Source organism: Peromyscus maniculatus, chromosome X (assembly GCF_049852395.1).
Source record: "Peromyscus maniculatus bairdii isolate BWxNUB_F1_BW_parent chromosome X, HU_Pman_BW_mat_3.1, whole genome shotgun sequence".
Classification (NCBI taxonomy): domain Eukaryota; kingdom Metazoa; phylum Chordata; class Mammalia; order Rodentia; family Cricetidae; genus Peromyscus; species Peromyscus maniculatus.
The window spans coordinates 84643671-84656425 of NC_134875.1; the positions used below are offsets into that span (position 1 = coordinate 84643671).

The window sequence follows — 12755 nt, forward strand, 5'->3', positions numbered from 1 at the left end:
TTACAATATAAAAAAGAGACAGGAACTGGGAAAATATGCAAATAACCAGGTGCCTAACACAGCTGGATTAGACTTCCTTAAGCGGCTCCAACAAGGAGTCCTACAGTCCCAGTGACTTTGAACTCCTCACTAACAATTTAAAATGTCTTTATAAGGACAGAAAGAATTTTATCAAAAGTTCAGCAAAGCAGACTGGTGTGGTGGCGTACGCCTTTAATCCCAGCACTCGGGAGGCAGAGGCAGGCGGATCTCTGTGAGTTCGAGGCCAGCCTGGTCTACAGAGTGAGTTCCAGGACAGCCAGGGCTACACAGAGAAACCCTGTCTCAACCCAAAGAACAACAACCAATGAACCAGCCAAACAACCAAACAGAAAGTTCAGCAAAGCAGCAGCTTGAGAAACACATTCTCTACTTCTGTGTTTCTCCTTGGCCTTATATTATGCTTATTTGTCCTGATACAAGCCACTGGAAACCGTAACAGTATTCAAATCTGCCCATCATGGTGGCACATGCGTGCAGTACAGCACTCAGGAGGCAGGGGGAAGAGGATTGATGCAAGCTCCAGGCAGCCCAATTTACATAAGTTCTTGTCTCAAAAAAACAAATGGCTAGTGTGCTCCTGGTTACAAAGTAATAATAATCGTAATTGACACCTTCGTCATGATGTGTCCCCTTTTGCATCCTTCTACCGTCCACTTGTAACATTGAGGGAACCAATAGATATGGCCTTTGACATAGTCTTTATGAGTGTGTATATGCATATGTAAAAAGCATGTGATTTTGAAAAGCCAGGCAGTGGTGGCGCACACCTTTAATCCCAGCACTCAGGAGGCAGAGGCAGGCGGATCTCTGTGAGTTTGAGGCCAGCCTGGTCTACAGAGCGAGTTCCAGGAAAGGCACCAAAACTACACAGAGAAACCCTGTCTCGGGAAAAAAAAATAGGTGATTTTGATAATAGGTATTCTCTCTCTCTCTCTCTCTCTCTCAAGATTTACTTTATTTTTAGTTATGTGCTTGTGTGTGCCTGTATGTGGGTATGTGCACGTACGTGTAGGTGGCCACGGAGGCCTGAGGCAGGATTCCCCTGCTGGAGGTATAAACAATTAGTGGTCAGCTGCCTGGGTGCTGAGAACTGAACGCAAGAGCAGCCAAGTGCTCTTAATTGCTGAGCCATCCCTCCAGACCCAATAATGGCTATTTTCATATAAAAATGAGGTTATTTCTTTTATACAGACGTGTAAAATCCCCAGCTGATCATTTGCAGTGGATATTCTCTAGGTCATTCCATACCAAGTTGACTCACTTTTCTGTAGGAGACAGCCTTTTGCCTCTCTTTCTTCAAACTGGCTCTACTACATTTAAAGTGACTTTCCAGCAAGTGGCATATTTGGCTTGTGATTTTTTTTAATTTAGCCTATCGATATCTGTATTTTAATCAGGCCATTTGCATTTTAGGTAACCGCAGTGCCCTAAGGTTGCTGTGACAAGAGCCATAAAGTGTTATTTATCCTGTCACAGTTCTGGAGCCTGAGCTGTGGGCTCGGCCGGGCTGGGCCCAGAGCCTCCGGAGCAGGACCTTTCTTTGCATGGTCTCACTTCTGGTGGATTAGCCCCAGGTGTTCCCCGACCTACAGCAGCTGAATTGCAGCCTCTGTCCTGTCCCCACAGAACCATCTCTCCTCTGCATCTGCCTTCACATGGCACTCGCCTGTCTCTACGGCTTCTTCAGACTTCCACCTTCCTGTGAAGAAATCAGCTTTGTTAGATTAGGACTCACCCTAACGGCTCCATTAAACATTTATTTTAGTTTCTAAGTGTGTGTGTGTGTGTGTGTGTGTGTGTGTGTTTTGCCTGCATGTGTGTGTGTGTACACCTCAAGTGGATCTGGTGTCAGTGGAGATCAGAAGAGGGCATAGGATCCCTTTTCTGGAGTTAGAGATGGTTGTGAACCACCATGTGAGTGCTGGGAACTGAACCCGTGTCCTCTACAAAAGCAGCAAGTGCCCTTAATCGTAGAGCCATTTCTCCAGCCCCGTAATGGCCTCACTGTAACTTGACTACATCTGCAGAGACGCTATTTCCAGAAGGGGTCCCTTTGAAAGGTTCTGAGGTTAAGACTTCAGCATCCATTTTGGGAGAACACAAACTCACAATGGTAATTGTCAGTGTGTTAGGCCTAGAGTCTGGCATTTTAGTATTCATTTCCTGTTTCCGTTTCTTCTGTTTCTCTCTTTCTATTTCCTTATTTTCCTGTGGATTTTTAGGATTTTTTTTTTTGGATACAGGGTCTTACTACGTAACCCATGCTGGCGTCAAACTTGAGATCTTTCTGCATCTGCCTCCCAAGTGCTGGATTCTAGGCTTGCATCACTACATCTAACCTATTTATGGTGTTTTTTAAATTTTAATTTAAAATGAATTATTGTGTTATAGGGGGGCAGTGTGGTGGTCTGAGGGTGCATGCAAGCCACAGGACAGAAGTCGAGGCCAGAGGACAACTTTCTCCATAGACTAGAAGTGGTTGTCCGATGTCATGTTCATTCTCCACGTTGTCCCCTTAGACAGGGTCTCTCCCAGAACTTAGAGCTAGGCCGGAGGCCACCCAGCCCTAGCAGGCCTGTTTTCAGCACGTACAGCACTGGGGTTACAGGCATGTACAGACTGGCCTTTTACAGAGGGGACTTGAACTCCTGTCCTCATACGTGTCTTACGAGTGCTTCTCTCCATAGAGTCATCTCCGTAGCCCTTAGGGTCCCTTAGTTTTTATCTGTTCTTTTTTATCTGTTCTGACATACTATCCAGAACAATGCACGACATTTAGTCACCGTGTTTCCTTGGCGCCTCTGGATTGTGACGGTTTCGCACACATTTATTTTTCAAACCTTGATGTTTTCAGTGACTACTTGTCAGTTGTTTTGTAAAATAATGGAATTTGTCTGATGCATTTGTCACCATTAGACTGAGTTATGGACTTGGGGAAGACTACGGAGGTAGACAAATTTTCGCCATGTCGTGTCAAGGATACCTACTTTCGAAACGCCCTACTACTGTCAGTGTTGAGCTTTCTAAGCCGGCCCAGGGAGTTTTGTCAGACTTGATTGTCTATAGATACTATTAGAATGGAATATTGCTCTCTTCTTTCCCCCCATGCATGCATGTGTGTATGAATGTATCGGTCTGTCTGTCCTTTTGTCCGTTCAGTACAACAGTGATTGATTTATATCAGCATGGACTCATGGGTATGTTTTTATACTTTGGGTTATAATTTAGCACCCATTGTTCCCGTTTGGCCATGGGAGCCCTTTTAGCCTGCTCTTAACCCTTTTCACCTACCCTTATCATTTTTTTTTGAGGGTACATTTTCCTACATTTGGGCACGGTTCTAAGTTCATCGTGTATTCTGCTGTTTTCTGACAGTTCGTTTGCTCCTGCACTTGAAAAATGTTCCACTTCATTCTGTCCTACACAGCTTCAGATGAGAGATGTCCTCTCATTCAGACTGGGGAGCTCTGTAAGTGATGCAGTATTTCTCTCTGAGTCACTTCAAGACTTTGTCTTTGTTTTGTTTCATGAAGATTCATTGTGATGTGGCTTGACATGTGCTTCTCTGTAATAAAACCTTAATTTAAGAAGATATTTATTTATATATTTATTTATTATTCAGAGATAGAGTATCCCTATGTAGCCCTAGCTAGCCTGAAACTCACAGATACCTGCCTGCAGCCCCTGATATTGACTTTAAAAAGAGTCTTTCACTCACTTATTTTATGTCTATGTAAATGTGTCTATGTGAGTGTATATATGTGTTTGTCTGCAGACATTCAGCCAATGTATGCCCATGGAGGCCAGAAGAGGACACTGATGCTCTGTTTTGTCACTCTGCATATTTCTTTGAGGTGGGGTCTCTCCTTGAACCTAAGGCTCACATTTTGTCCTAGGGCTGGAATCCAGCAAGCCCCAGTGGTGTTCCTGTCTCTGGCTGCCTCAGAGTGGGGATTACAAGCATGCACCTAATGCCTGCCTTGTTAAATGGGTGCTGGTATCCAAATACCAGTCCTCACCACTGTGTAGCAAGCACTCTTAGCAACTGACCCATGTCTCCAACCTCTCTTTCTTGTTTCTGTTTTGGAGACAAGGTCTTGTGTAAGCCAGGCTGGCCTCAAACTCACTCTGAAGTCAGTGATGGCTTTGAACTCCTGATCCTACTGCTTTTACCTCCTGAGTGTTGGGCTATGCACCACCATCACCAGTTTATACAATGCTAGAGATCAACTCTGGGGCTTCCTGTAAGCTAGACAAGCACTCTGTCAGCTGAGCCACATCTGCAGTCTCACAGCTGGCTTTCTCATAATTGTGTACTGCCTTATAGGTGAAGATAGCATTTAACAAACATGCTATAGAAAGAAAATCGCCAAGAGGAGGGATATTGGTTGCAGCAGTATCACTACTGGCAAAACTTGAAACAAACTGTAGGGTCAAGGATAATGTGTTATTAATTTGGGCATTTCCTCAGTGACGCAGGCTGAGCCAATCACATCTCTCAATTCATAGCATAGTATTATTTACCTTCAGTTTCCTGTTACCACAGACATATTTGTACATGTGTGCTTAAGGTCCAAGTATATTGTAAGTATGTGCAAGTATGTAAGGCATATATGTATGCATTTTAAACTTTAATGGGCATTACCAGATTATTTTTCTAAAAGGTTACAGAGGCTCATATTTCTATCAACAGTGTAAAAGTGCCTGTCTCCACGAATTTTCACCAATACTGGATATTATCATTTTCATTAAGTTTATGAGAAACACCACATTATTGTTTTATTTGCATTTCTTTAGTAGAACAGATTTCCTCACTTTTGGCAGCTTGACTTTCTTGTTCTGTAAATGACCTTGTTTGGAATTGAGTTACGAACATACTGAGTTTATGGTAAGGACTGTGAATGAAAATGATCGGCATGGCAAACCTGGCTTGCCCAGAAAAGAAGGCAATCATGGCTGCTGAAGCGGTGAGGGCCGTTAAAGAGGAGGCAGACACTGCACACAGTCACAGTGAGCAGAATCGTCAAGGGTGGAAAGGTTTGAACTCATCTGAAATACTGACTGCAAACATCCTCGCTCTTCTGATCTGCTGGAAATCAGGACAGGCTGAACACTGACTGTGCTAAGGTCATGGGTGAATCCCCAGACCTAGTTGTTTCCCTAGGTGTGGTATTATAAATTCGGGTGATAAACCAGGTCTGATTGATTGTCTGATCATCTCCCCTGCGATCATATGATGGCTAACATTCTAAGCTATTGGCAATGCAGCTGCTGCAATGATTTGCATAGAATCAGTTGTCTTGAGTAAAGAATGTGTAGCCACTGTAGGAAATTTGAATGCCAGTTGCAGGTGAGTGAATTGTAAAATGACTGTTTTTCTTTTTCTAGGTGATTGTGATATTAGAAGCATGACAGAACAGATTGCTAAAAGGTAAACCATGCAAAAATGTTAATTTGCCTTTGATAAAACTTCCCAGGGCTTGTTAAAAAAGAAAGAAAGGAGAAAGAGGGAGCGTGTGCTTCGATAAGAGAGCTCTGGAGGGTACACTGTTTACACCAACGAAATAAAACAAGCCGGAGCCAGGCTCTCTGTCACTGAGCCGCCCTCCCAGACCCCAGCTTCTTTTGATGATTAAGAACAATGTGTTGGTGACTGAGTCCCCTCCCCCACCAGGCACGAGAGGAGGAGGGGGAACCACACTCTGGGCCTCTGCAAGAGCAGCCAGTGCCCTTGACTGCTGAGCCAGCTCTCTGGCCTAGACCTAATTTTTAAATTAATTTTTTTTTTTTTTTAAATCAGAGCAATGTCTGGGAGACTTGTTGGGAAGAAGAAGGGGTTCAGCCTGGGAGGGAGGAGAGTGAGAGTCCTGAGAGTGAAAATGACGTGTGTGTAATGACCACTCGATATAGATATATATATATGAAACTGTCAAGTGGAGTAAATCCATATGGCGTGGTAGTTTGGTGCTGTGTGTGGAACTAATAATGAGAGACCTTAACAAACAGCACAGATTCAGGTAGCTCTTCTAAATAAGGTATAATTCTACTGTTCCGTCTACTCTCTGGGAAGGAAACAAGAGGATTAGGTCTCTGTCTAACAAGGGAGAGGAAGAGTATGGGTGACGAGATTAGCTTCTGTTTGAAAATCTGCTGTGTGCTATAAAACTCGCCAAAGTCCGCGCTAGCGAAGACTATGTGTGGGCTCTGAGTACCTGGCACACAGTGTAGGTGCTCAATAGATGTCGGGATTTCAACTGTTAAATTACTCATTTAATCTGTGCAACAACCCTATGGGTTAAGTATTTTTACCCACATTTTGTAGATTAGAACCCTGAGACAGAGAGAGCTCGTTATCAGCCTTCTGATTTACAGGAATGTGCATACATAGATGATTCTCACGGGAGAGGACAGCCTGGTCTTGGGCTGGGAGATGAGGGAGATGAGGCAGGCAGTGTGAAGGCGGCTGCGGCGGCGGAAGCGGCGGCGGCGGCGGCGGCGGCGGGCGGCTCTTTGTCTGTGTTAACGTGCTTTGAGTAGTTGGAACTTGGCATTTGCAACTGGATAATTCTCTGTAGAGGGGCCATCTGGGGGCTGTGGGGTGATGTTGAACAGTATCTCAGGATGTCTCTAAGATGCCCACTCCACGCTTTGACAACCCAAAATGTCTCCAGACATTGCCAGGGGTTAAAATCTCCCCTGATTGGGAACTACCGCCTTAGACACTAATAGGACTGCCCAGGAGCCTCTCTGCCCTCGAAGGGAGTGTCTCTTCTCTAGTTTTCACCCAGAGTCAGTGATGGTCAGCCGGATGTGAGCTCCAATTGACCTTGGCCAATTTTAAGTCAGCTTTTTTCCTGTGTCCTGTATAGTCTTCTTACTCTATTAAAAAGTTCTGTTTTCCAGGGGCTGCAGAGATGGCTCCGAGCTCTGATTGCTGTTCCAGAGGACCTGGGTTCAATTCCCAGCAACCACATGGCAGCTCACAACTGTCTGTAATTCCAGTTCCAGGGGACCTGACACCCATGGCAAAACATCAGTGCACATAAAATAAAATGTTTTAAAAAAAGTTCTGTTTTCCAATCAGGTGTGGTCATGGACACTTGTACTGCCAGCACTTGAGAGGTAGAAACAGGAGGCTCTCCAGTTTAAGGCTAGCCTGCACTACACAATGACTTCGAAGCCAGTTTGGGTTCATATCAAGACCCTTCCTGAAACAAATGAATAAACTTTAAAGTATATTTTGCCCTTTCTCTGGTGCCCCTAACCCTTTGTCTCCCCTAGCTCCTCCTCAGTTGTCCTGTGTGGAGACAGCACTTTATGAGGTCTGGAGCTGAAGTCACTCAGTATGCTTTCATTTTCTGGTAAAATCCAGGTCCCTTCTGCTACTAAACTTTACCCTAGGCCCTGAGTCTGACTGGCTCTGTCCCCATATCTCTGCTTCCTTGTCATAGGTCTTCTGTCTTAAGGAGATGACAGTCATATTTGTGGAATTCCATTCTCCTTTAACAAAGGAAATGTCGTCGTCATCGGGCCGGTGTGAACCCAGGCATCTCGCCCTCAGACATGGTTACAGTACCCTGGAAGGCAAGTTGCCAGATTGAGAAAAACAACTAACCAAAAAGAAAAAACAACCCAGGATGTTCCATGAAATTTGAATATAAGTGTGTACCAATCGCTACAGATATTTTTGGTAGAAATTCATCACAAACTTGAATTTCAAACTTCACTGTCCTGTATTTTATCTGGCAATCCTGCTAGAGAGCTTATCAGAAGAGAAATTCCTACTTGGTGGATCTGGATGGGGCCTAAGAGTTTGTTTATGCGGGTTTGGGGACGGCACTCTTGAGAGCCCCTGGCATATAAGATAAACAGAGAAAGATAAGGGTGTTGTCTCCCTCAGAGCATCAAAGGTGGAGAAAAGAGTTGCTGAAACTTGAACCAGTGGCTTGTTTTTGAGTCCTGATTTCTCACACACACACCCCTAATCAGGAATCCATGTGTGAAAAGGGGGGGTTGAATTGTAGTGGTTTTAGAGTTTTTGTAGTGCCAGGCCATGCACATGCTAGACAAGCGCCTCTCCCAGGACAGCAGTCCCCAGGTCAGGCTGTAAATTTTACGGGGTGACAGCAGTGAGCTAGCTAATCAAAAGGACGGATTTTAAACATAGATGCAAAGCACTGAGGATTGCTTTAGGACACGCTTCTCACTGTTTATTCATTGCGTAGTGTGCTCAAGTCAGGGGAATGCCTCGGTTTATAATCTGAACGCTTCTTTTTTTCTTTCTTTGTTTTGTTTTTTGTAATAGAATTTCTCAGTGTAACAGCACTGCCTGTCCTGGAACTCGCTCTGTAGACCAGGCTGGCCTCAAACTCACAGAGATCCACCTGCCTCTGCCTCCCGAGTGCTGGAATTAAAGGCGTGCGCCCCCACACCGGACTATTAATCTGGAAGGTTTTTAAGAACTAAGAACCTTTCTTTTTCCTTCTTCCACTCCCTTCCTCTCTCATCTTCCTTGTCTGTCCTTCCTTCAGCTTTTTTGCTAATTACAAAAGTAAACGTGCGCATTAGCTCTCAAATAGGCGTTATAGGAAGTCACACTTTGAAAGAGGACTCCTCTGTTGACTGCTGCATATGTATATGCAGTCTCTTTGCATAATCCCAATATGCAGAGTTTTATTTATTTTATTAAATGAGAATTTGAGCATACTGAACATACTGTTCTGACTTTTTTTTAAAAAAATTACTATAGAATTTGGATATCTTCCAATACCAGTGCATATGGATCTAATTTTTAAAAGACTGATTTTTTTAAATTTTTATGTGTCTAGGTGAGTGCCTGAATGTATGTCTGTGCACCATGTGAGTGTCTGGTGCCTGTGGAGACAGGAGAGGTTAACAGTACAGAATTACAGGCAGTTGTAAACTGCCACATGGGTACTGGGAACCAAACTTTGGTCCTCTGCTGAGTCATGTCTCCAGCCTAGATCTAATTTTTAAATTAAAATATTAAACAAATCAGGGCAGTGTCCCTTGCCCTAGCCCTCTGATTGCCCGTACACTTACCCAACTGGCTAATATATTTTCGTCTTTCTTCCCCTAAGCCCCGACTCTATTTTTGAGATAGTCTCACTGTGTGGCCTTGGCTGTTCTGGAACACACCCTGTAGACCTGGCTGGCCTTGAACTCACAGAGATTCACTGTCTCTGCCTCTTGAGTGCTGGGATCAAAGGTGTGCGCCACCACGCTGGCCTTTCCTTTTCTTTAATCACAGTGCTGAGGATGGAAGACATGGTGTCTCCCGTGTGCTTGGGTGAGCTCTGTAGAGAGCCCTGAGCCACACTCCCAATACCTCTCTCTTTCCAGCTGTTCTCTCCGGCAACTTGTTTACTGAAGAAACTTGACCTCTAGAGCCTTCTCCAAGTCTGGATTTTGTTGACTGTCTCCTCATGATCTAGATTGCCCTATTTTCTCCATACTGTATTTTCTTTAAATATTTTTTAAACGTTTATTATTATGGTGTGTATGCATGATGCATACATACATGCCACATGGCACTTGTGGAGGTCAGAGGACAGCTTTGTGGAATCAGATCTCTTCTCCTACCCTGACATGTTCTGGGGACTCAGACTCAGGTGAGCAGGCTCACACGGTAGGTGCCTTTACCGCTGAGCGAGTGTGCCAGCTCCTCTACTGTCTTTCCTTTTTTTGTTATTGTTTTAAGACAGGGTCTCATGCAGCCGAGGAGAACCTTGAACGGATCCTCCCGCTTCCATGTTCCCAGTGCTAGGATTCCAGGCCCTCGCCGTCATGGCTGACTTGTAATTTTGTCTTTGTATTTGTAGTTGATTTCATCGGGTTCAGGTAGGAGGCTTTTGGAAGACTAGTGCACAGATGGTCTTTGTATTCTCTTAGCAGAAGGCACACAATGTTTACTCTTCTCTCTGGGCTATTAGTAGCCATTTGCCGCTTAAAGCCTAAGTCCATTTATTCATTAAGGGTTGTAGCATGGTGACATTCGAATTCTATTACTCATCATTTATTTTCTAGGAAAAAGAAAAACATCTATTATTTGGTTGGCTAAGGGTATAGTTTATTAAGGGAAAGCAATGTAAATGTTTGCCTTTTCTCTTCAATTTTTTTCAAAATAGTTACTTGTTTTTTTCTATTCTAAAAATGTCAGTAATATAAAAAGCAGTCACAATGAACTCAGAAATGGAACAAAATTGATGCTTCAGGCTCATTTTATACATTTCCTGGCATAGACCTGAAATCACTTCTCTAAAAAGGCCTGGTTTCTGTTTTGTGGGAAATGGCATCTCAAGGCCACTGTGTGTCTGGATGCTAGCAGCAATACACACAGGTACCGAGTTGATCAGTGTTTCAAACCCTTTCAGGAAAAATAGTGCAGGAGATATTGAGGAGTTGTTTTTTCCAAAGTCAGATCTTGGGGGTTTTCTGAGCTGTCTCACCTCTCAGTCTCCTTTCTTTCCTACTGAGAATCCACAAATATAGGAGATAATAGGCTTAAATGATCATATTGTTATGCGCGTGCATATGCCATGCCATACACAACTGTCTCAGAGCAGAATATTCACGCTGCCACCACTAACAGGACAGCAAAACCACAGAACCTGTTTGCACCCTCTCCGCGCCTCTACTCCATATGCAGTTGTTACAAACTGCACTTTCACACCGGCAGCCACCACGGAATCTCAGTCCGACGTGGATCTGTGTGCGCGCTTAGTTTTAGTTTATCTAATGGTCACAAACAATCCTTTTGTCTACGTTTTTCTCAGTGGTTTTTTCTTTCTTTCTTTCTTTCTTTCTTTCTTTCTTTCTTTCTTTCTTTCTTTCTTTCTTTCTTTCTTTCTTTCTTTCTTTCTTTCCTTCCTTCCTTCCTTCCTTCCTTCCTTCCTTCCTTCCTTCCTTCCTTCCTTCTTTCTTTCTTTCTTTCTTTCTAGAATTGGTTCTGTAGCAGATTGCTTAGGAAGGGGTCACAGGAGCAGTACTTCCTGAGTGAGTGCATGTTGACAAGCTTGTAGACTCTATCCTTGAATATTATTTAGCTGGGGATGTCATAAAAAAAAAAAAAACAGAGACTGGGTGACGTAAACAGCAGAATGTGTTTCTCAGGGCTGGAGGCTGGAAGCCCAAGGGCGGGTGTTGGCAGATTTGATTTCTCTGAGGCATCTAGCCTTGGTTGGCAGATGGCTGCCTTCTTGCTGTGCCACACAGCCTTTCCCCCTGATAGATACCTTTTGTCTATTTATTATTTCAGACTGGACATTGCTGGGTAGCCCAGGCTAGCCTCAGAATTTCAACTAGATGTCGCCCTGGCAGGCTTTTGGTGTCTTTATGTGTACGAATCCCATCCTTTAAAAATTGTTTTGACCATATGGGGATGTAACCTAAAGCCTCTGGAATGCTAGGCCAGTGCTGCGCGACTGAGCCCCACCCCCAGCCCTCCTGCTCTTAGGGACTGCGGTCAGAAGGAAGACTCTCATTCAAACCTAATCACTGCCTTTAAAGGCCTTGTCTTCAGATATTTGCTCCTTCTGAGATGCCGGGGTTACGGCTTTCAACATGTGAACTTTTTTGGTTCAGTGAGAGGATGCAATTCAGCTCATAACAGTTTGGCTACAAATGAAAATTGTTACTTTTTTAACTTCCGGGTCAATAATTTCTTTCTTTTTTACACTTTGGCAGTGTTAAGCATGTATGTAATGTATTTTGGTCAGTTTCACACCGCATGATCCCTCTCATCCCCTTCCTTTTACCCAACAAGTTCTCTCCTACTTCCTTCCATGTTCTTTGTTTTGCTGTGTTTTATTTAGTGTGTGTGACCCACTGAGGTTAATCGGGGCTGCTCACAGGAGCATGGATGGGCTGTTTACTAGATCACACAACTTACCAGTGGTTGCCGCCGCTGGGAGGGCTCTCGACTCCCTTCCCTATCCAAGACGGAATTCCGACTGCTTGCCTTACATTCTTTCTCCTGTACATCATGAATCTCTTGTTTTCTGTTTCTTCCAGTGTTAAGCATCATTGTCAATATATCTGATAGCTGGCTGGTTTTCTTTGTTCTCCTCACCTAGATAGAAAATCTCCTCCTAAAAATTAAATACTTGCTTTTTAAATTTGTTGTTTCAAGTCTTTGTTCCAAGTTATTTCAGGAAAGCTTTCTTGTAGCCTCTACTCTTCTGCCTTTTTAAACTTTTAATTTTATTTGTTGAGACAGGATTACTCTGTTGTCTAGGCTGTCCTGGAACTCCCCATATATCCCAGGCTGGCCTCAAACCTGTGTTGATTCTCCTGCCTTAGCCTCCCAAGTGCTGGAATTACAACCACGGGCTACCACACCAGCTCTGTTTTCATTTTTTATGGGTGTGCATTTATTGTGCATAATATTGGGTTTTATACAAACTATTTCTTCAACTATACCATGTGCATTGATCATATTCAGCCCTCCCTTTCCGTCCCTTTAAACTCCCTTCTCTACCCCTCGCATTAATTTTCTCCCTTCTCCTCTCCATCCTGCTTTTGTGCCACATATAAAAATACTTTCCCTAAAAACCCATAGCAAGAACTGCGCGCACGCGCACACACACACACACACACACACACACACACACACACACACACAGAGAGAGAGAGAGAGAGAGAGAGAGAGAGAGAGAGAGAGAGAGAGAGAGAGAGAGAGAGAGAGAATAGAA

The 12755-nt window shown here is 43.9% G+C and overlaps 1 protein-coding gene and 1 non-coding gene across 3 annotated transcripts in view; both read left to right on the forward strand.

Moving 5' to 3' along the window:
• Snx12 (sorting nexin 12) overlaps nucleotides 1–7280 on the forward strand; it is an 81216-nt gene extending 73936 nt beyond the window's left edge. Inside the window, exons 5-6 of one of the 2 annotated variants that reach the window (XM_015999649.3) lie at nucleotides 5431–5473; nucleotides 6933–7280. In XM_015999649.3, the coding sequence (XP_015855135.3) occupies nucleotides 5431–5454 (24 nt within the window). In that variant the 3' untranslated portion in view covers nucleotides 5455–5473; nucleotides 6933–7280. The remainder of the gene's footprint in view (nucleotides 1–5430; nucleotides 5474–6932) is intronic. The other variant, XM_006981141.4, reaches the window with a different exon arrangement.
• On the forward strand, nucleotides 5104–5235 carry LOC121825924 (small nucleolar RNA SNORA72). Its single transcript, XR_006068287.1, has one exon. It is a non-coding gene; the product is annotated as a small nucleolar RNA SNORA72 (small nucleolar RNA).
• Nucleotides 7281–12755: the final 5475 nt, after the last annotated feature.